This window comes from Acinonyx jubatus, chromosome C1, assembly GCF_027475565.1.
Source record: "Acinonyx jubatus isolate Ajub_Pintada_27869175 chromosome C1, VMU_Ajub_asm_v1.0, whole genome shotgun sequence".
NCBI lineage: Eukaryota > Metazoa > Chordata > Mammalia > Carnivora > Felidae > Acinonyx > Acinonyx jubatus.
This window is the reverse complement of record NC_069381.1, coordinates 811,698-834,710: the sequence shown is the minus strand read 5'-3', so window position 1 is coordinate 834,710 and position 23,013 is coordinate 811,698. Positions and strand designations below refer to the sequence as shown.

The window sequence follows — 23,013 nt, the reverse complement described above, 5'->3', positions numbered from 1 at the left end:
CCTCATAGAAACAGAGCCTCGGGCAGCCTGTTGTTGACATTGCTGTGTAAGCTGTTGTTTCTGTTTCCGCGGCTGCGTGCCACCTGCTTCCGTGAACACACCTCGAGTCGCAGACCCGCTGGCCCTCGTCACGTGTGGGGACTTCAGGGTGTGTGGCGGCATCCCCGGGACCACGGCTCCCTGCGCGTGAGCATCTGCAAGGCGCACCCGCTGCTCTCCTGCTGCCTCTCTCCTTTGCCAACGTTAAGTTCTTTTTCAACGTGTTTGTGCTGGTTCAGACTCCCACCAGCAGTGTTGGGACCGAGCAACCCAGCACAGCTGCCACCAGCCTCTGTCTGTGGAAACCAACAGTTGGTTCCCAAGTTCTTATGGAAACCCCAAGGACCTTAAATTTCCAAAACAATTCCAAGAAAGAACAAAGTTGGAAGACTCAGACGACATCATGTCAAGATTCATCTGAAGCCACAGTGAGAAGACAGTGTAGTGCTGGCCAAGGGAGGGACATGGAGACTCAGTGGAACAGAACAGAGTCCAAACACAGACCCACACAAACATGGCCAATCAGACTTCACTAGGGATGCACAGGTAATTGCTCGGAGGAAAAAACAGTCTTTTCAACAAGTGAGACCTTAACAGTTAGATAAACATATGTGGAAAAAGTTAACCTCCATCCAGTCCTCATGCCATAAACAAAAATTGCTCAAAATAAATCATAGACCTAAATGTAAGACCTAAAACTATAAGCCTACAAAAACAAAACATAGGAGAAAATCTGTGTAATCACGTGTTGGTCAGAGATCTTTTAGAAGTGACATCAAAAACATGATTCATGTTTTAAAAATTAGAACCTGCTTTGGAATGCAGCAAAAGTGGCTCTAAGGGGGAGGTTTATAGCAACACAGGCTGACCTCCAGAATCTAGAAAAGTCTCAAACAACCTAACCTTCTAGCTAAAGGAACCAGGAGAAGAATAGACAAAACTCAAACCCAGCAGAAGGAAGCAAATAATAAAGATCAGAGCAGAAACAAATGTTCTAGAAACTTAAAAAACAAAAGAACAGATCAAGGAAACCAGAAGCTGGCTCTTTAGAAAGATGAACAAAATTAAGAAACCTCTAGCCAGACTCACCAAAGAGCAGGGGTGGGGCGGTGGGGACCCAAATAAATAAAATCACAAACGAGAGAGGAGAAATAACCACCACCAGCACAGAAATACAATTATAACAGTATTATGAAAACCTACGGCCAAAAAATTGGACAACCTAGAAGAAATGGATAAATTATTAGAAACACACAAACTACTAAAACTGAAGCAGGAAAAAATAAAAAATGTCACCACTCCAATTACCAGCAAAGAAATTGAGTCAGTAATCAGAAAACACCCAATGAACAAAAGTCCAGGACCAGATGGCTTCACAGGTGAACTCTACCAAACATTTAAAGAAGAGTTAATACCTGTTCTTCTCAAACTGTTCCAAAAAATAGAAAAGGAAGGAGAACTCTCAAATCCATTCTGTGAGGCTGGCATTACCCTGATACGAAACCAGATAAAGACGCCATTGAAGGAAAGAACTACTGGCCAACGTATCTGAAGAACACGGCTGCAAAAATGCTCAACAAAACTCTAGCAAACCAAATCCAACACTAATTAAAGGAATCATTCACCACAATCAAATGGGATTTATTCCTGGGTTGCAGCGGTGGTTCAGTGTTCGCAATCAACGTGATATGTCACAGCAATAAGAGAATAAAACCCATATGATGGTTTCAATGGACACGAAAAAAGCATTTGACAAAGTACAACATCCATTCGTGATATTAAAAAAAAAAAACCCTCTGCAAATAGCTTTAGAGGGAACATACTTCAACATGATAAAGGCCTTACATGAAAAATCCACAACCAACATCATCCTCAGTGGGGGAAAATCTTGAGAGCTTTCCCGCTAAGGTCAAGACCAAGACAGGATGCCCACTCTCACCACTGTTATTTAACACAGCAATAAAAAGAAATAAAAGGCATCCAGATCAACAATAAAGAAGTAAAAATTTGACTATTTGCAGATGACATGATACTTTTACATAGAAAACCCTGAAGACTCCACCAAAACACTGCCAGAACTGATGCACAAATTCAGGATACAAATTCAAGGTACAGAAATCTGTTGCATTTCCATACATCAATAATGAAGTTGCAGAACGTGAAATTAAGAAAACCATCCCATTTATAATTGCACGAAAACAAATAAAATACTGATGAAAGAACTTCTCAAGATGTCACAGGGAAAGGAAGGACATTCCACACTCATGGGTTGGAAGAAGAAATACTGTTAAAATGTCTCAATTACCCAGGGGGCGCCTGGGTGGCTCAGTCGGTTAAGCATCTGACTCTTGATTTCAGCTCAGGTTATGATCCCAGGGTCACGGGATCTGGCCCCGAGTTGGGCTCCACACTGACAGCATGGAGCCTGCTCGGGATTCTCTCTCTCTTTCCCTCTGCCCCTCCCTTGCTCATGCTCTCCCTCACTCTCCCCCTCTCAAAATAATAACTTTGTAAAAAAATAATAAGTAAACATTTTAAAAAATATTTATTAAAAAAATGTCTATACTACCTACCCAAAGCAAACCACAGATTTAATGCAACCTCCAGCAAAATGCCAATAGCATTTTGCACAGAATTGGAACAAGCGATTCTAAAATTTGTGCCGAGCCGGAAAAGACCCTGCGTAACTGAAGCAATCTTGAAAAAGAAAACCAAACTGGATGCCTCACAATTCTGGACTTCAAGTTACATTACAAAGTGGTAGTAATTACAACAGTATGGCACTGGCACGAAAATAGATGCTTAGATGGATAGGATGGGATAGGATAGGATAGGATGCCACAAAATAAACCCACAACTATATGGTCAGCTAACCTTTGACAAAGCAGGAAAGAGTGTCCAATGGAATAAAGACAGTCTCTTCAGCAAACGGTGCTGGGAAAACTGGACAGCGACATGCAGAAGAATGACACTGGACCACTTTCTCACACCAGACCCAAAAATAAATTCAAAATGGATGAAAGGCCTAAATGTGAGACCCAAAACCACAAAAATCCTAGAACGGAGCACAGGCAGTCATTTCTCTGACACGGATCATAGCAACATCTTTCTAGCGATGTCTCCCGAGGCAAGGGAAACAAAAGCAAAAATAAACTACTGGGACTTGATCAAAATAAACAGCTTCCGTACAGCAAAGGAAATCAACAAAACTAAAAAACCTAAACCTACCAGATGGGAGAAGATATTTGCAAATGACATACCCAATAAAGGGTTCGTATCTAAAATCTATAAAGCACTGATACGGCTCAACACCCAAAAGACAAATAATCCAACTAAAAAATGTATGGAAGACATGAACACACATTTCTCCAGAGAAGACATCCAGATGGGCAACTGACAACATGATGTTCATGTTGTCAAAGATGTTCAACATCACTCATTCTCGGGGAAACGGACATCAAAACCACCATGAGATGTCACCTCACACCTGTCAGGGTGGCTAAAGTCAACAACAGGTGTTGGCCAGGATGTGGAGAAAGGGGACCCTTTTGCACTCTTGGTGGGAATGCAGACCGGTGCAGCCACTGCGGACAACAGTATGGAGGTTCCTCAGAAACTCACAAATAGAACTACCCTACGACCCAGCAATTCACTACTAGGTATTTGCCTAAAGAACACAAAAACACGAATTCAAAGGGGTACATGCACCCTGATGTTTACAGCAGCATTATCTACAATAACCAAATTATGGAAGCAGCCCAAGTGTCCCTTGACTGATGAGTGGATAAAGAAGAGGTGGTATATACGTACAATGGAACTTTACTCAGCCATTAAAAAGAATGAAATCTTGCCATTTGCAACAACGTGGACAGAACCGAGTGTATTATGCCAAGTGAACTAAGTCAGCCAGAGAAAGCAAATACCATATGATTTCACTCATATGTGGAATTTAAGAAACAAATGAGCAAGTAATAAAATTTAAAAAAGAAACAGAGAGGTAAACCAGGAAACAGCCTCAACTGTAGACAACACACTGATGGTGTGTGGGAGGTGCAGGGGCGGGGGTGAAATAGGGAATGGGGATTGAGGGGTGCACTTCGGATGAAGAAGTAAAAGAAAATAATTCAAAAATAAAAATGAAAGCGATAGGGGCGCCTGGGTGGCTCAGCTGGTTAAGCATCCAACCTCAGCTTAGGTCATGATCTCATGGTTCATGAGTCCAAGCCCCACATCGGGCTCTCTGCTGTCAGCTCAGAACCTGCTTCAGATCTCTCTCTCTCTCTCTCTCTCTCTCTCTCTCTCTCTCTCTCTCTCCCCCTCTCTCTCTCTCTCTCTCTCCCCCTCTCTCCCCCCCTTCCTCCCTCCCCTGCTTGCTCATGCACTCTCTCTCTCAAAAAAAATAAACACCAAAAAATAAACATTATATATATATAACAAAAGTTGTAACTTGGACTTCATCAAAACTAAACATACCTGCTCTTCTAAGGATACTGTTCAGAGAGTGAAATAGTAAGCCACAGTTTGGCAGAAAATATTAGCAAATTACATGTCTGGTAAAGAACATACCCAAACTACGTAGAGAACTTTGAAAACTCAATTAGAAAACAAATAACCCAGTGTATTCAGAGAATCCCAAGCAGGCTCCACACTGTCAGCACAGAGCCCAGTGCAGGACTCCATCCCAAGAACTGAGAGATCACCAACTGACCCAAAATCAAGAGCCGGCCACTCGACCGACTGAGCCCCCCCGGGGTGGGCGCCCCAGCTGTCCTATCGAATGGTGTCTTCACGGCAGAATCGCAGAAAGACCTTCTCACACAAGAGGAATCAGCACCTGCTTTCAGGGGCCTTCCCGAGAAACGGCCAGGCTGGGTCAGAACGCTCGCCCCACCGGTGGGGAACATGGCAGCAGCTCGCACACAGACAAAACGAACTCACTGGCGATTAGGCTGTGACATTTGAGAGGCGATATCGTAGACCTTCAGGCCCCGGTCCCTCTGCTCCACCGGCCACCAGAAGCTCCTCCCACCCCTAGGCCGCACCCCAGCGCCTCTCCCCTCCCTCTGCATCAGCCCTCCCCTCTGCAGGGCCTTTCTGTTCCCCCCCTCTGAGCCCACTCTCCTGTCCCCAGACCCTGAAGGGCTGGCTCGCTCCGTCTTCTGCTCCGACGCTCAGGCCGCTGTACCCCATGGACCACCCCCACCCAACTCCTCTTGCCGGCCTGCCCTCCCCTAGCCGGGGTCCTGAGCGACTCCGGCCCCCTCCCACCCCCAGCCTCCAGCTGCTGAGGCCGTGGTGGCCGCCCTGCGTGTCCACTGGGGAAGCCCTGCCCCACTCTGCCCCTCCTGCACCGCCAGGTGGCTCCTCCTTGCAGGGCAGGGCCAGATGGAGGGCTGCAGCCCCGCCTAGGTCTTATCAGAACGTGGCTCAGTCGGTTAAGCGACTGACTTGGGCTCAGGTCATGATCTTGCCGTCCGTGAGTTCAAGCCCCACGTCGGGCTCTGTGCTGACAGCTCGGAGCCTGGAGCCTGTTTCGGATTCTGTGTCTCCCTCTCTCTTACCCTCCCCTGTTCATGCTCTGTCTCTCTGTCTCAAAAAATTAACAACAACAACAAAAAAAAACAACGTTAAAAAAAACGACAGCCGGTGGTCCAGGAGAGGGAGGGACCAGATTCCCCAGCACCCCAGCTCTCCCCTGGCCCCCATGGGCTGCCCAGCCAGCCCTCGCATCTGGACTCCCTTGTCTTCCAGAATCAGAGGGAGTGACCATGAGCACTGTGATGACCGTACCTCCCAACGAGGAGCAGACGGAGATCTCTCTGGGAGAGGTCAGCCGGGCCCGCTGGCTCCCAGCCCCCCTTCCTGAGCCTCCCCTGCCCACCCCGCCCGCAGGGTGGCCCAGGGTGACCCTTCCACTCGACTGGTCTGGACTCATAGCCTCTGCACAGTTTGCACTGTCAGTCAGCCTGCGGCCACCCCCGTCCCCCTGGGGCCAGGCAGGACTGGAGCAGCAGACACCATGTCCTGGGTGCAGGGCACTGGGTCCCACTCTGAGAAGACACGAGCGGGGCCTCCCAGGCTAGACCATGGTGTGCATGTGTGCGTGCGTGTGTGTGTGTGTGTGTGCGCGCCCGTGTGCAAGGGCCCTGGGGCATCGAGAGAGCAAGTACACACACGGGCAGGAAACATGCCGGGAGGGGTTCAACTGTGTTGCTGGGCAGTAAGTCCTCGAAGGGCAGGGCCAGGCCACCCAGGGACACTCCCACTCACGGTGATGCTGCCTGCGGTGAGGACATAGGGAGGCGCCTTGATAGAAACGGGAAGCCTGGCTGTGTCTGCGGCAACTGTCTTCGCCTGCAGGTGGCAGAGGGGGAGATTGGCCCCTTCGGCTCCATCAAAGTGCCGGTCGTCTTCACGCCCATCATCCCAGGAGCGGTCTACACCAAGTTCAAGGTCGTGTTTAAGAATCAGCAGTGTCCCACGGTGAGTACCCAGCCTGGGCGCCAGGGTCCCTGCCGCTCGCACTCCCCCCACCTGGACAGCCAGCTGGTGGCACAGATGGCCGGCACCGCCGCGCGCGCGCGAACGTGCACGTGCTCCCACACCCGTGCGCGCACACGGAGCCCTTGCTCTCCACTGCTAGAAGCGCCTTGCCTGGTTTCCAAGTGGTTAAAATTTTTACTTGTTAGTTTTTATTATTTATTTACTTACACGTTTATTAAATTTTTTCAGAGAACGTGATCTGCATACTTTTTTATTTTGTTTTTTTATTTTTTAAATTTTTATTCATTTTTGAGACAGAGTCAGAGAGGGGGCAGAGGGAGGGAGACGCAGAATCCGAAGCAGGCTCCAGGCTCTGAGCTGTCAGCACACAGCCCGACGTGGGGCTCGAACCCACGAACGTGAGATCACGACCTGAGCCCAAGGCAGATCTAACCCCAAGGCATCCGAATTAGTTGTTCGTTGTAACCAAAGGCAAGACTGAGATTGTAGATGTGACGCCAGCACCTGTCTAAGGGCTGCCAGCGGATTCAGGAGTTAGCTCGTTCCCCTCGGTTCCACCCTCAGTGCTTTCCGGGCGCTCGCTCCCAACAGACGGCCACTGCCGCTGCATCCTCGTCCCCGTCCAGCTGTGTTCCCGCCCGGCAGCCGGCCCCCTGCGCGACCTCCTGGGTCCAGTGACCGTGCCCAGGCCCCGCCAGCTCTTCTGGGGCTTGTGTCTGCCCACGCTGCCCGTGTCCCCTGACACCGTCCTTCTTGCCGGCCCCTCTGACGTCTTCAGTCCCCGCTGGGAGAGCCCAGCGCCCTGGCACAGCCTGGCAGGAAGTTGTTTCGCTCGGTCCCTCTTACTTCAGGCTGATTGTGTTACTTAGGGGGCCGTTGGCTCTCTCGCGGTTCTCTCGTCCACCCTGGCATGAGCACGTTGCTATTTATTCCATTTCCCCCTTTATCTGGAAATTCCACTTTCCATTCCACGAAGGGCCCCCCAAATCCCATGAGACTTTCTCTTCTCGGGTGGAGGGGCCCTCAGAGCCAGACGCTCGCCCTCACGTGCTGAAGACCAGACCACGGTGCAGCTTGGACCCTTTTATTTACCCCTTTCCTGGCCCTCAGCTACTCAGGTCAGCTAAGATTTCTTCCCACGGCGCCCATGGCCTCGGGGGCTCCTCCCTGACACCCACCACCCGCCGCCAGGATGACGGCCACCTCCGCTCAGGGGTGACCATTTGATGACGTGTCCGCCATCACCACATTCTCCTCATCCCCCTTCTCCTCGTTAGGTGTCTCTGCTCTGGAGAATGAGTCGTCAGGGCTCAGGGATTTGAGACGGCAATGCCTATTTATAACAGGAAGCCCCAGGCTTAGGGAAAACCCCGTCACCATACTGCACAGGCACCTCCAAACTCAACACTGCTCCAAGACATCCACAGTACCCATGGTGTCCCGCAACACTCCACAGGCCCCACAGCAACCCCACAGGACCCCACAACAGTCCACAGGACCCACAGTGACCCCACAGGACCCCACAACACTCCACAGGCCCCACAGTGACCCCACAGGACTCCACAGGACTCTACAACACTCCACAGGCCCCACAGTGACCCCACAGGACCCCACAACACTCCACAGGCCCCACAGTGACCCCACAGGACCCCACAACACTCCACAGGACCCACAGTGACCCCACAGGACCCCACAACACTCCACAGGACCCCACAACACTCCACAGGACCCACAGTGACCCCACAGGACCCCACAACACTCCAGAGGCCCCACAGTGATCCCACAGGACCCCACAACACTCCACAGGACCCACAGTGACCCCACAGGACCCCACAACACTCCACAGGCCCCACAGTGACCCCACAGGACCCCACAACACTCCACAGGCCCACAGTGACCCCACAGGACCCCACAACACTCCACAGGCCCCACAGTAACCCCACAGGATGCCACAACACTCCACAGGCCCCACAGTGACCCCACAGGACCCCACAACACTCCACAGGACCCATAGCGACCCCACAGGACCCACAGCGACCCCACAGGACCCCACAACACTCCACAGGACCCACAGCAACCCCACAACTCCTCGGGACCCACAGTGACCCCACAACACTCCACAGGCCCCACAGTGACCCCACAGGACCCCACAACACTCCACAGGCCCCACAGTAACCCCACAGGATGCCACAACACTCCACAGGCCCCACAGTGACCCCACAGGACCCCACAACACTCCACAGGACCCATAGCGACCCCACAGGACCCACAGCGACCCCACAGGACCCCACAACACTCCACAGGACCCACAGCAACCCCACAACTCCTCGGGACCCACAGTGACCCCACAATACTTCACAGGACCCACAGGGACCCCACAGGACCCCACAACACTCCACAGGACCCACAGTGACCCCACAGAACCCCACAACACTCCATAGGCCCCACAGTGACCCCACAGGACCCCACAACACTCCACAGGACCCACAGCGACCCCACAACTCCTCGGGACCCACAGTGACCCCACAACACTTCACAGGACCCACAGTGACTCTGCAGGACCCCACAACACTCCACAGGACCCACAGCGACCCCACAGGACCCCACAACACTCCACAGGACCCACAGCGACCCCACAGGACCCCACAACACTCCACAGGACCCACAGTGGCCCTGCAGTGACCCTACAGGACCCCACAGGACCCACAACACCCCAGAGTGACCCCATAGGACCCATAGTGACCCCACAGGACCCCACAGTGACCCCATCCCCACTGGACCCACAGCGACCCCACAGGACCCACAGTATCTCACAGTGACCCTGCAGGACCCCACACCGCCCCTACAGAGGTGACAGGAGGGAACAAAGTCTAGAACTTGGTGACCAAAAGCTCTTAAGAAGCCGGCCTGACAGGGGCTGTGACCTTGGGTCGCGGTGGCTCTGCTGGGTAATCTGGGCAGCAGGCACCCTGGCTGCTCTCCCTCCCTCTGGCCTCCCACCAGCAGGAGTGGGGCGTGCGCGGTCCCCACGCCGTCATCCTCCCCAGCTGAGAAGGGGCCTGCATCTCGAGCCCCGCTGCCCATCTCCAAGGTGGGCCTCCCCCCTGGCGGTCCACAGACGCTGCCCACTGTCTCTGGCGAGGACAGCCCCAGTGAGGGTGGCTCTCCTTTCGCAGGCCTGCGCGAGGCTCTGTCACGGAACCCGGCTGGACTGCCGCGCGGGGACTCCCATTGCGGGCAGCCCCCATTGTGGGCCCTCCGAATGTCCCTCATCCATCCTCCAAGTCTCTGTCTTTCCTCCACCTGGCATGTCCCGTGTCACCCTCCACCTCACCTGGCTGCTGACTCGGGTGCTCACGGGCATCGCCCTCCTCCTAACGGTTATCTGACGGCGCAGTCAGGCTCCTGGGCCTCATGACCCTCTGCAGGGGTGGCTCCATGCCATGAATCAGCTCGGCCACTTGCTAGGCACTCAGCCGCTCCCCCGACCTCGGAGCGATGCTACCTGCTTCCGCCCGAGTCCCCTCCTGTCCCCCGGCAGCCCATCTTCCCAGCGGGTGCCGTCTTTGTTCCCCACGTTCTTCTTGTCTCTGGCGCCAGAGACCCTGTGGCCTCTGGCCTGCTCGCTGATGTGTTCTAAGTGTCACAAGTCCTGGGCTCCGTAGCCCCCACCCCATCCTGTGGGCAGGTGGCCCCGTCTCAGGCTGGGGGTCCTGGAGGAAGGCATGTGGAGTCCTCAGCTCACCACCATAGCAGCAGGACAGGACCTGCCCTGCCAGGGCTCTGCCCAGCCCGAGGGACACATGCTCTCCCTGCAGGACACCCACAGACCCCCCAACCTCCCCAGACCCAGGACTCAGTTTGGCCAGAGGAGCCGGCAGCCGGGAAGGGGAGAGAAGTGGTTCCCACTCCTCCTCGTCCCTCAAGACCTCTGAGCCTCCTTTCTGTGTTGACTGTGACCGTTTTATGAAGTGTCCATCCCATCGTGTGATGCAATATTCTGTGATAAAAGGGTTTTTTTTTAAACAGCTAAAAATGTTGATAATTACGAAGCTATGTGATGGGCACATGACAATCCATTATACCGTTCTTTTTTTAACATTTCTTTACTTACTTTTTTGAGGGAGAGAGAGATGTGTGTGTGAGCTGGGGGGGGGGGGGGGGGGCGGGGCAGAGAGAGAGAGGGAGAGAGAGAGAAACCCCAGCAGGCTCCTTGCTGTCAGCACAGAGCCCGATGCAGGGCTCAGACCCACGAACAGTGAGATCGTGACCTGAGTCGAAATCAAGAGTCAGACCCTTAAGCAACTGAGCCACCCAGGCGCCCCACCATTCTATCTTTTTATGTTTGAAGATTTGGATAATAAAAAGGATTGTTTAAATGATCTGATATGAAAACGGCCACAGAACTCCAAAACATAGTTGGTTTAAGTATGAAGTTCCCAGCACTCGTAAGACTTGTAAAAAGCCTAGGCTGGGCTATGTTGGCATTCTCTGTCATTGCCTGCTTTGTGGACAAAAGCGTGTCCTAACATCACACCTTCAAACTTAGTTATATTTCAGAGTCACAGGCGTTGCTATCGACGTGCCCGTGTGGGTGCCAAAGCCCAGCGTAGACTTGAAGATCTGCATGTATGACCGGCTGTATCAGGACTCCATCCTCGTCCACACACGGTGAGCCCGGCAGGCAGGGGAGCCCGGGACCCCGGGACCCCTCCACGCCCAGGCCCTTGGCCCCTCGTGGACACAGACAGGAGAGTGGGGAGCCCAGCCAGGAAAGGAAATGTGGACAGAGGCCTGAGGAAGGAAACGTGTTTTCAAAGGCGTCCAGACCAGAGCAGTCAATTCTAAATACTTTTTACCAAAGTACAACTTAGGTGGAGAAAAGAGGGCAAATGCCATGGTTAGCGCTCAGTGGGCGCTCATTCCCCAGACCGCCTGGTGCCGGCACCTGCTGACACCAGGCCCACCGGGTGTAGCCCGGCCCTGCTTCCAGCCACAGAACAGCCTCGTAGGGGTGGAAGTCCTGCAGACTTCCTCTGTGACCATCCTTCCACATAGGGGACTTGCCTGTCTCAGCTTCAGGACCACAAATGTCAGGGGCCTCGAGAGGGGCTCCAGTGGATTTGTTTGGGGAACAAGGGCTGGCCAGCCTCTGCCAGTCAGTTTATCTCAGGGTGCAAGGTGCAGCCACTTTCTGGGGGAGGGCAGGGAAAGAGGAGGGGGGCAGCACTCGGCCTGTGGGGTAAAGGAAGACCCCAGCTGCATATGCAGGGCGTGTGTGTGTGACAGAGTTGGCCAGGTGACTTGGTTTGGTAGAGACTCGAAGAGAGGCAGGGGCGTGGGGAGCCCCATGGCAGAAAACAGGAAGGTTCCAGGTGAGGCCAGATGGGGGTGGGGCTCCCGGAGGCACTAACCAGAAGCAGGTGACTGTGTGTTTGGGGGCGCACACGGCTTCCTCCAGCTGCTCTGGAGTCGGAGGCGGACAAAACCTAGAGAAGCCACAAGGCCTGGCCATCCTGGGTCCTGTGGGGCCCAGCCTCCCCCAGAACCTTGGCCTGGGCAGGAGGCAGGCAGAGCTCCAGGTGGGTGGGGGTCCACCTCTGCCCCCACACCCCTCCAGGTCCTTGCGCCAGGTGCCTGCCCGGCAAAGGTCTTCCCAATAAAGTCTCAGGTTTCTGAGAACCACCTGGAGACATACTTTGGTGGCAGTGTTTCTGTTTGTAAGAATTCCGCAGCAACTTCTTCCTCGGCATGTCTCTGGAGGCCAGGGGAACAAAAAAAAGGAACTATTGGGACCCCATCAGGATAAAAGCTTCTGCCAGCAAAGGAAACAATCAGCAAAACTAAAAGACAGCCTACAGAATGGGAGAAGATATTTGCCAACGACGGATAAAGGGTTGGTATCCAAAAATCTAAAGAAATTATCAAACTCAACACCCAAAAAACAAATAATCCAGTGAAGAAGTGGGCAAAAAACATGAATAGACACTTCTCCAAAGAAGACATCCAGATGGCCAACTGACACATGAAAAAATGCTCAACATCACTCCTCATCAGGGAAATACAAATCAAAACCACAATGAGATACCACCTCACACCTGTCAGAAAGGCTAACATTAACAACTCAGGCAACAACAGATGTTGGCGAGGATGTGGAGAAACGGGAACACTCTTGCACTGTTGGTGGGAATGCAAACTGGTGCAGCCACTCTGAAAAACAGTGTGGAGGTTCCTCAAATAATTAAAAATAGAACCGCCCTACGACCCAGCAATTGCACTACTAGGCATTTATCCAAGGGATACAGGTGTGCTGTTTCGAAGGGACACATGCACCCCAATGCTTATAGCAGCACCAATCGACAATAGCCAAAGTATGGAAAGAGCCCAATGTCCATCGACGGATGAATGGATAAAGAAGATGTGGTATATACATACAATGGAGTATTACTCAGCAATCAAAAAGAATGAAATCTTGCCATTTGCAACTACGTGGATGGAACTGGAGGGTGTTCTGCTAAGTGAAATTACTCAGAGAAAGACAAAAATCGTATGACTTCACTCATATGAGGACCTTAAGACACAAAACAGATGAACATAAGGAAAGGGAAACAAAAGTAATATAAAAACAGGGAGGGGGACAAAACAGAAGAGACTCATAAATACGGAGAACAAACTGAGGGTGACTGAAGGGGTTGTGGGAGGGGGGAGGGGCTAAATGGGGGAGGGGCATCAAGGAATCTACTCCTGAAATCATTGTTGCACTATATGCTAACTAACTTGGATGTAAATTAAAAAAATAAATTAAAAAAAATTTTGGAGATGCAAAGTAAAAAAAAGTGCCTCATCAGGAGATCTGCCCCTTAGCAAGCGAGCTGTGAAAACCCACTCGCCCTCTGCCTTGTGAGGGCAGGCACCGTGCATCTGTGGGATGTCTGGCCCGTGAGAAGTGTGCCTGTCCCGCGGGACCAGACGCACAGCGTCTGTTTGATGTCCTTCCGTGTCCTGCAGGTCGAAAGTGGCCCTGCGTCTGAAGTTTGAAGTGTGCAAGGAGCTGAGGGGCCACATGGAGCTCCTGCCGGAGACGGGCTACATCCAGGCCCAGTCCTCCTGCACCGTGCAGCTCAAGTTCCTGCCGCGGTGAGCGCCCGGAGGCCGCGGGGCTGGGAGGCTGGGGGAGCACATCTCCTGACTCTTAGATTTCTTGTATTTCCTATCATTTGTAGCTCCTGTGTGACCTAAAACACACTCACAGGTCAGCTCTACGGTCGTTCTCCAAATATAAAGGAGAAAAGTACTTTTGAGCGCATCCTATCTCTTTCAGACACTCCCTCCCAGAAGATGCAGGGAAGTATTTCGACAAGGAAAGCAGAGTCCTGGAGGCCCCAATGACAATCCGGGTGGCTGACCAGGTCTGCATGGGACACTTCCCAGGAATGCTGGACACTCTTGGGGACCCGAGCGCCTCCCCCAAAAGGCAGGGCCCTGGCGGGTTCCGATGACCTGACCCGCAGCTCTGTCTCCCACCCTGGCTGCTGCTGCACAGTGGAGACGAGGAGGGGGTTGTGGATCGGAGGGAGAGACCTGAGGGCTGTGCAGGGCCAGCGGGGCGTCCCCCTGGCACCTGAGCCCGCACGTGCCCGGATGCACACGCCGAGTGTGCTCACGGCCACACGTGCACACTCACGGTGCACACTCGTGCGCACTCATTCCCTCCCGCGCCCCGCCCACCTGGGGCTCCTCCCCTCTTCTTTGGCACCTGCTTCCATGCCCTCCCAAGTCAGGCACCACAGGGAAGTGGCCGAGACAGAGAGTGTCGTGCCTGGGAAAGGGCACACCGTCAGCTGCCAGGTGGACACAATGCTTGTGCCCTCCTTGTCGGTGGAAACATTTGCGGAGACGGACGGGCAGTGACCGGCGCCCACTCGCCCTTTGCACTTCAGATCAAGCCAGTGGGGTTTACGGTACACGCAGTGGTCACCACCTCGGACCTGGAGCTCAGCCCCTCGGCAGTGGACTTTGGCCACTGCACCGTGTACGAGGCCGTCAGAACCCAAGTCAGCCTCTGCAACCTCTCCCTCCTGCCCCAGGGTTTTGGGTTCGTCAGGCTCCCCAAGGTGCCTCACTCGGTCGGGGAGGGGCACAGGGTGCGGGGACAGAGTCGGGAAGCTCTGGGGACGTACCGGGGCAGCTGCCACCCCAGGGTCCGGGCACCCAGCACCAGGTGGCCTCACCCCTCCCCAGGCCCCACGCCCACGCCAAGAGCCTCGGCCTGGCGTCTCCCACTGCCCGCACCACCGCCTCACCTCACCTCTCTCTGTCCCAGCCTCTCCCTCCTTCTCTGGCCCACTGCCCTGCCAGGACTTGGGACTCCCCTCCCTCCCTTCCTTCCAGAACTCCTGCCTGCCTGGCCCTGCAGGGCAGCCAGGATGGGGCTCAGACCAGGCTGCCCCCCCCAACCCCACCCACCCTCCACTTACATGCATGCAGACACACGTATGCGTGCACGAACATCACACTCACAGGGGTGTGCTCACGTACACGCACACACTCACACATGCACATAGACGTGCTCGCATATACCCGTGACCACACGTGTGGTGACAGACATGCCCCAGACACGCCGACACTCACGTACACACGAACGCGCTCACAAACACCACGTGCCGGTCTACGGTCGCTCCTCCATACACAGACATGCTTACACATGCCCGGACAGACAGACACTCACATCCTCGCAGACGCACTTACACACCCATGCGCTCACACCCCTGCCACGCGTGTCCACGCAGCCCCCACGATAAGCCCCAGATCACCGTGTTCTCACTTCGGCGTCGACGGTTTTCCATCCGCCAGTTTGTGGACGTCCAGCCCAGTGACGGGTTTGGGACAATCCTGCCGCTGGAAACGCTGCAACTTGACGTGATCTTCCAGCCCACCAAGGCCAAGGAGTACAACTTCGAGCTCGTCTGCAAGTCGGAGATCAACCGGTGAGCCTGGCAGGCGAGGGGCGCGCAGAGGGCCCCGTTCGGCAGGTTCAGCTGGCTCCGTCCTCGAGCGCTGGCGGCCGGGTTGACCGCGGGGCTGGGCTGAGACACCGCTGGCTGCAGGGACTTCAGACCCAGGCACAGGCTCCTGGGATCCGGAGCCTCGCACGCCGGGCCAGCTCGCCCATCTGTGTGCGTGCGTGCGCGCGTGCCTGTGTGTGTGTGTGAGTACATGTGCAGGAGAGCATGTGTGTGTGCATTGTGTGTGGGTGCACGTGTGGCCATGTGTGTGCGAGTGTGTGTGGTGTGTAGATTGCCTCTCTGCACTCAGGAGGACCTGGACATGAGCCCCACTTGTGCTGACATGCTGTGTGATGGGAACAGACCCTGGACCTCCCTGAGCCTCCCGTTCCCACCCTGACAGATGGGACGGAGGAAGTGGTAGGGAGAGAAATCGAACAGGATGCAGACCGGGTGGTCCGGGACGAGGGGCCGGTTCCTGTTGCTGCCCGAGACTATCAGTCCCCAGTGAGGAACGTCCTCACTGTCCTGTGCGGGTGTCCAGCCGGGCGCCGGACCACCTCCCCACAGAGCCGCGCCGCCCACCCGCCTCTAACCCTGACTCTTCTCCTGTCCCCACCTGCGTGCCAGCCTGTCTGGTCCCGCCTGGGGGCCTGGGCGGCCCCGGGTGGGGTCGGGCTGGCCAGGGCCCACGGGCCAAACCCTCTTCTGGTCCCGGGCATGTGACCATGGGCAGGAGTGGTGGCCACCTGGGATCTGACAGACTCGTGGGGGAGCAGGGATGAGTCCACGGGTGGGAAGAGTTGAGGGGGTGAAGTGCAGAGTTTGTGTATGTACTGAGTCCTGCACTTCATCCCTAACAATAACCCCAGTGTCTCTCCACCCACAAGGATTTGTTTTAACATTTAGAGCCTGTGGTCACACGACACAAAAAAATACATTTCAATATTTCAACATATGAGCAACATTACCATCACAGAGCAGTGTCGACATCAGCCTTTAAGGCATTAAAATATGCGTAATTAGGATGAAATCCAACGAGGAGAGCGTAGTAGCAATCAGGGTTCGAAGATCTGGAGTGTAAACATTCCACCAGCTAAAGTAACAAATATCTGTTCTTTTTTTTTTTAATACGTTATCTTATTTTATTCATATTCCAGTGTGATCACATGTGGTCCAAGAACACTCGCCCACGCACAAACACACCCACACCACGGAGGTGTGTGGACTACCTGTCTTTGTTTGAGACAGGTAATGACAGAAATGAACTCACTAGGGTTTATAGATTCCTGTGCTCGTATTTAAAGAGCAGTTTATCAGTTTTATTGTTTTAATGTTTATTTTTGAGAGAGACAGAGACAGAAACAGAGAGAGAGACAGAACATGAGCAGCGGAGGGGCAGAGAGAGAGGCGGACACAGAATCCTAAGCGGCTCCAGGCTCCGAGCTGTCAGCACAGAGCCCGACGTGGGGCTCGGACTCACGAACCGTGCAATCACAGCCTGAACCACCCAGGCGCCCCTATCCGTTTTATTTTCAAGTGTCAATGAGTGTCTAACAAAAATAAGCCAGAAATTCCCTCCTCAGCAAATTGGGATGAAATTTTTAACTGTCCACTTTTTTGGCTTCTGTGCAGGGGTCTGTGGTATTTTCAAAAGCTAGTAAAATTCATCAATGAGATAGCAAAACCTGAGCCACCGTCTCCGTTGGAGGCCACCTCCCACAGCACCCGGCCCCACGGCCAGCACCGCCTCTGAGCCACCCACACCTGCTCTTCCAGGTGCTTCAAGCTGTCGTGCCGAGCCGTGGGCGTCCGCCCGCCCCTGGGGCTGTCCCACTACCAGGTCAAGTTTGCAGCCACGTCCCTGTACCACACATCTGTGGCCACGCTATACGTCATCAACTCTCACGTGAGCATGAGCTCACTGACTCACTCCGCTCCCCGAGTCGGCTCCGAGGACGTCCCTCCCGTGGGGCCCACGACCTTCGAGTTCCTGCCGCCCCCCGACTCGCCCATCACCATCTCGCCCTTGGTGGGGACCGTGCTGCCAGGAAAGGCAGGTGTGGGCCCCCCAGGTGGGCCGGGCGGGGACGGGGGAGGCCTGGCCCGGCCCCAGAGGCAGGGGCACCCGCGGGCGGCTGACCCCGCAAGCACCTGCCTGGGGGCTCTGGCAGTTGGGACTGAGGGCACACAGACCCCCGGACCTCCCAGCAGCTGGGCACAGAGGGCCTGGTCACTAGAAGGGCAGGGTGTCCGTCCACTCCATTGAGAAGGGCTCTCTTGCCTCTGCTCTGCCTGACAGAGCTAGGGGGCCTGGAGGCAGTGGTTCCTCTCAGCCAGTCCCAGGGCCACCCCAGCCTCCTGGGGCTTGGGGTGGCTGCCACAAGGGCCAAGTAAGGAGGGGCATGTGAAGGTGCTGGGGACTCCTGGACCCTGGCAGGTTTCAATTAGTGTGGTTCTTTAAAATGCGTTTCTTTAAATTTAGCCAATACTGCCTAAGTATGGGTCCCCAAAAGGGGTGTTGCAGTTGGCTTCTGTGCTCCCTCCCTTCCTCTCCCTCCCTCTTTCCTTTATTCTCTCCCCCCAACCCATGCCACCTGCTCTGCCGCATGGTGTCCCGAGCACGGGGACACCTAGGATGAGCTTCCGTGGGGCCCGGGGCTACCCCGCAGCTGCACCAGCCACAGAGACAGGTTAGGGTGGACAGCTGAACACGGTTTCCTTTCCCACTCGGCCTCGTGAGCTGTGGGCGGGGTCTCTGTCGCCGGCCCCCCACCCTACGTGGTAAGAGTGGACTGGATGATCAGGCACTGGAACCTACCCAAGCCCCCAGGGGCAGTGCTCGGGGAGCATCTCCCTGGAAAGGGCCTTCACGAGCTGAAACCCCACAGGAGTGTCAGCGAGCCTGACCTGGGGGCACCCAGGGGAGGGGCACAGCGGGAGCTGAGGAGGGCGGGGCACCGGAGGGAGCCAGCTCCTCCCTCTGGGCTCCAGGCTCCTCTCTCTGCAGAGGTGCCTGGTCCAGGTGGCCTTCCGGCCCGTGCTCCCCACCAAGCTGATCCTCCAGGAAGCCCTCCAGACCCTGACCAAAGAAGCGGAGGTCAAGTCGGTACGTGGGGACATGGAGGAGAAGGGTGTGGGGCACAGGCTGGAGGGCTGAGTCTTCCTGCACAAAGGCTTTCAGCCGAACACCAGCACCACTTGAGGCTCCGGGACCCGGGCCAGCTTGCCTGCGGCAGCACTGCTGGGTCCCCAGAGGGCAGTTTCGGGAGGGCGAGCCACGGCAGGGCACGCTGATGGGCAGGTGTGGCTTCTTACAACCGGAAAGGAAAGCCCATGAAAACAGCCTCACACATGTAAACTTGAGGGGCGCCCGGGGGGCTCGGTGGGCTGAGCGTCCAACTTCGGCTCGGGTCGTGATCTCACGGTTCGTGGGTGCAAGCCCCGCGTCGGGCTCTGTGCTGACAGCATCCACCTGCTTCGGATCCTGCTTTGGATCCTCTGCCCACCCCTCCCACCCCTGGCTCTCTCTCTCTCAAATAAATAAACACACACAAAAATGTGAACTTGAAAGTATCAGCCCAGGGATAAACCCCACCCAAGGGCCAGGCCCCGCTGCCCCAGCGAGCCCCAGAGAGGTTGCAGTACGTGGGTTCCTGCCAGGAGAGGGGGTCCCACGGACCCACAGAGCTGTGCAGTCACATGGCCTAGAGCGACGCCCGCCCACTGCTGCCCTGGGGACGCACACTCGTCCAGCGTCTCGTGCCACCTTGAGCTGCTCCAGCACACACGGGGGGGAAGAAGCCCTTGCCTCCCTGCAGTGAGTGAGGGGAAGAGGCACCAGGAAGGAGGACCCCGGGCCCTGGACAAACCTTTACCCCTCTTTTGCCTCAGTTCCCTTGTTGCTGAGGGCAAACACGAGTTGGTGCGCAGGCCCACAGGGGTCTCTGCACTGGGAGCCTGTGTCTCCCTCTGGACACTCACCTGTCTCCGTTGCACCTGCAGTCAGTCTTCCTGATGGAGCCGCTTGGTGTTTGGGTCCCCATCCCCTTCGAACCCATGCCCCTGGGGTTCCTGCAGGAGTCAGTCCGCCGGGGGCCACAGCTCCCCCTCATAGCCCCTGCTGGGCTGAGCAGGGCTGGCCTCCACCCCGCAGCCCTGCAAAGACATGGTCACCCAGAGGAAGAACCTAAGGAGACAGTCCTCCACGCTGCGGCTGCAGGGCCGGGACCACCCGCCCCGGGCCTCCACCACCCAGGCTGCCAAGCTGCAGAAACTGGACCTCAAGCCCAGGTAGGCCCAAGAGAAGGCCACACCTCCCTCCGGGCCCGTCTGATGAGACCCCACCCTGACCCCCATGGAGACTTTCCCCACAGACGGCCTGAAGCAGAGCTGTTTTGAACCATGTGACCGCAAGTCCAGGGCTGGGCCGGCTTGAGACACAGTTGAATCTGGGCACCACTTCGAAGCCCCTCAAGCTCTGGCTTCCGAGGCATCTGCCCACCTCATTCTCCTGGGCCCGGTGTCCCTGTGCACAGCCTCACGCCGCGGGCTGGGGGAGACCCTGCTGTCCCTGACCCCTGTATTCCCAGCTCAGCAACCCCAGCCTCCCCGGGTGCAGAGTGAGGCTGGGAGAGCTCTGACGGGCTCAAGTCACTTGCCCACCCTGGACCCTTGCCTGGGGCCCCAGGAACGCGGCCCTCCGGTTAGGTGCCTGATCGGCACCCTGGGGTAGGGGAGGGCCCCCCAGCAAGCAGGGAAGGGTGGGAAAGCCAGCTGGTCAGACATACCTGGGACGGCCACAGCCGGGGCCTTACCCCTCCGGCCCGGGGCCCGGGAGAGTGTGGCAGGGCCCCCCGGGGCTTCTGGGGACAGTGTGGGTACAGGGGCGTGAGTGTGCGCTGCTGCTTAATTCCAGTTCGGACGAGTACCAGGCTGCCCAGGCCACCCTGGCCAGATCTTTCCAGGGGAGGTTTGACAAGTTTGTGGTTCCCTGTGTCGTTGCCAGTGGTGACACTGAAGACAGGAAGGGGACGGAACCCCTGAGCTTCAGGTGCAGTGCGCTGGTGGGGGAGGGGGTGTCTTCCAGAAAGTGGCTGTCCATCCTCTGCTACGAACCAGTTCTGGGGGCCCAGAGGGAAGGGCAGGGAGGCTGAAGTGGGCAGGCGAGGGCGGGGTGCAGAGCACAACGCCCCCAGCGCACCCTGCCCCACCCCCAGTCCCCACAATACCCTGTACCTGGAGCTGTGGTGTCCAGCCGTGGCACCGTCTCTCGTGGTGACCTCCGACAAAGGCAAAACCATCTTCAACTTCGGTGACATCGCTGTAGGTGAGCCCCAGTTGGGCCCAGCCCACCAGGCACACCCCCGCCCCGGGGGCCCAGGCCTGGGTGCCCGCCCCCCACCCCCGGGCCTCTGACTCCACGTTCCTATTTCAGGACACCGTGGCATAAAAAAGGTCTCCATCCAGAACATCTCCCCCGAGGACCTCACCGTATCCTTGTCCACACCCAGCCCGGGAAGCTCGCGGGGACCCAGGTGGCTCGCGGGGATGGGAGGGAGCAGCTGGGGGGGGGGGGGGGGCTGCAGCCCTGCTCTTGCCACCTCTCCTTGACACCGGGCCACAGGTGGAGTTCTCTGTGCTGAACCCCAGTGGCCCCTTCATCTTGCTGACCCCCATCGGCAAGCTGCCTGCAGGCGAGACCCAGGTCCTGACACTGTCCTTCTCTCCCCGGGAGAGCATCTTGGTGAGTCCCCGGGCCCACATGCTGCAGCCCGTGCGCTTGGGTCCCCGGAGGCAGTGGGTCCCCCGCACCGCCCCCCCTCCCCCCCCCCCCCCCCGCCGCCGGGCCTCACCTCTGGCGGGCAAGCAGGAGGAGGCTAGGGAGCTCAGATCACTCTGCTCCAGTCTGCCCGGACCCAGCTGCTCCCAGAGCCCCAGCACACGCCTCTGACAGATGTCTGCTCCGTGCTAATGGACGTGGTCTTCTCAGGCCCGAGAAACACTGGACATCATCACCAAGAGAGACACGCTGTCTCTGACCCTCGTGGGCACTGGCGTGGCATCCACGATCACGTGCTCCATTGAAGGGGACGTCCTCGACATGGGTTACGTGATTGCCGGAGAGTCTGCGTCCTCAAGCTTCAAGGTGAAACACATCACGGGGGACCTGGTGCCTGCCCTGGCCTCCGAGGAGAGGGCTCCACCCTGGGAGGGGTCAGACCCGCCTTGGTAGGGGAGCTAGTGGAGGTGCAGGCCCCCCCCATCCAGCCCCTACCTCCAGCAGCTGCCGCCTCCACTGCCCAGTCCAGCAGGGGGAAGGCTGAGTGCCCCTCCCTCCACGCCTCACCAGCTCCGCCTCTTAGTGCTCCCTGTCTTCCTGCCTCGGGGCCTTTGCAGGAGCCACCCCACCTGGGATGAGGAGGAGCTCAGCTTGGGCACTGCTGTGGAGGGTGGGGGTGGGGTTACAGACTTTCCTGGTGACGTGACACTGCCCTGTGGCCTCCCACCCCCTGTGGGAGGGCAGGCCTGGCTCCCCAGGTCTCTCCAATGTCTGAGGGACTCACCAGCCTTGGGATCAAGCAGCCAACTGCTTCCTCCACCGGCTTAGGTCGGGACCTGGCACCAGGTCCAGGATAGGGATTCCCTGAAGTGTTTATTGAGGAGGGGCGCTCTCAGAGAGGGGCGAGGGTGTTGGTTCAGCTGAAGGCCAGCCTGAGCCTGGCAGAGGGGGGCTCTGTGGAGCCCAAGGCGCACTACCACGGAGTTTCCCTCCCCGAGGCGCGTGGAGGGGGCTGGGCGCACCGGCCGGGAAAGGGGGCTAACGTGAGGCTGGGTGAGATGGACCAGCAGCCCAGGAAAGTGCCGGGAGCAAGGCGAAAATGGTTGGGCCGGAGGGCGGCTGGACAGCCAGCAGGGCGTGACCCCCAGCGAGGGCGAGCTGAGACCCCCTTCGCAGTGACCCGCGCGCCGGCGGTGGACGGCAGTGCGCTGAAGGTCCCTGTCCTCACAGCTGCAGAACAGCTCGGCGCTGCCCATCAGGTTCTCCATGCAGCTGGACAGCCTCTCCAGCTCCAGGAGGGGCAAAAGCCAGCAGCGGCTGCCGCAGTTCCTCGCCTTTCCCGCCCAGAGGACTGAAGTCGTGGGTGAGCTGGCGGGCGGGGGCGCGGGGCGGCTGCTGGGGAGGGCAGGTGTGAGCGGAGAGCGAGCCCTGGGGGCGGGGCAGGGGTGGAACTTGGGGCGAGGGGGCGCGGCCCGGGTGGGGTGGAGGGCGGGGCAGGGGTGGAGCTTGGGGCGGAGGGCGCGGCCTGGGTGGGGCGGGGACGGGGCAGGGGTGGAGCTTGGGGCGGGGCGCGGCCCTGGTGGGGCGGAGGGCGGGGCAGGAGTGGTGGGGGACGGGAGGGGGTGGAGCTTGGGGAGAGCGCGGCCCGGGGCAGGGGTGGCGTGGGGGGCGGGGCGGGGGGTG

The 23,013-nt window shown here is 56.9% G+C and overlaps 1 protein-coding gene and 1 long non-coding RNA gene across 13 annotated transcripts in view; one reads left to right on the top strand and one right to left on the bottom strand.

Annotated features, from left to right (window-relative positions):
* Positions 1 to 23,013, top strand: part of CFAP74 (cilia and flagella associated protein 74) — a 79,360-nt gene that overhangs the window by 54,298 nt on the left and 2,049 nt on the right. For 8 of the 10 annotated variants that reach the window (XR_008291408.1, XR_008291423.1, XR_008291424.1 and 5 more), the window contains 15 exons: positions 5,791 to 5,867; positions 6,400 to 6,522; positions 11,093 to 11,214; positions 13,552 to 13,680; positions 13,865 to 13,952; positions 14,484 to 14,657; positions 15,397 to 15,530; positions 17,328 to 17,604; positions 18,559 to 18,657; positions 19,705 to 19,841; positions 20,624 to 20,877; positions 20,986 to 21,041; positions 21,175 to 21,294; positions 21,541 to 21,696; positions 22,561 to 22,693. Coding sequence is in view for 7 of the 10 variants with exons in the window: in XM_053205505.1 (XP_053061480.1) it covers positions 5,791 to 5,867; positions 6,400 to 6,522; positions 11,093 to 11,214; positions 13,552 to 13,680; positions 13,865 to 13,952; positions 14,484 to 14,657; positions 15,397 to 15,530; positions 17,328 to 17,604; positions 18,559 to 18,657; positions 19,705 to 19,841; positions 20,624 to 20,877; positions 20,986 to 21,041; positions 21,175 to 21,294; positions 21,541 to 21,696; positions 22,561 to 22,693 (2,079 nt within the window). In the remaining 3 variants the exon portion in view is untranslated. Of the gene's footprint in view, positions 1 to 5,790; positions 5,868 to 6,399; positions 6,523 to 11,092; positions 11,215 to 13,551; positions 13,681 to 13,864; positions 13,953 to 14,483; positions 14,658 to 15,396; positions 15,531 to 17,327; positions 17,605 to 18,558; positions 18,658 to 19,704; positions 19,842 to 20,466; positions 20,602 to 20,623; positions 20,878 to 20,985; positions 21,042 to 21,174; positions 21,295 to 21,540; positions 21,697 to 22,560; positions 22,694 to 23,013 lie in introns of all 10 variants that reach the window. The other 2 variants (XM_027060696.2, XM_027060693.2) reach the window with 1 other exon arrangement.
* LOC128312326 (uncharacterized) lies at positions 20,366 to 22,761 on the bottom strand. Of its 3 annotated transcripts, XR_008291454.1 has the most exons (4): positions 22,115 to 22,761; positions 21,404 to 21,991; positions 20,787 to 20,871; positions 20,366 to 20,564 (listed from the first exon to the last, which is right to left on the bottom strand). It is a non-coding gene; the product is annotated as an uncharacterized LOC128312326 (long non-coding RNA). The 3 variants fall into 3 exon arrangements; XR_008291452.1 differs by having other exon boundaries at positions 20,366 to 20,871; XR_008291453.1 differs by having other exon boundaries at positions 20,366 to 20,830.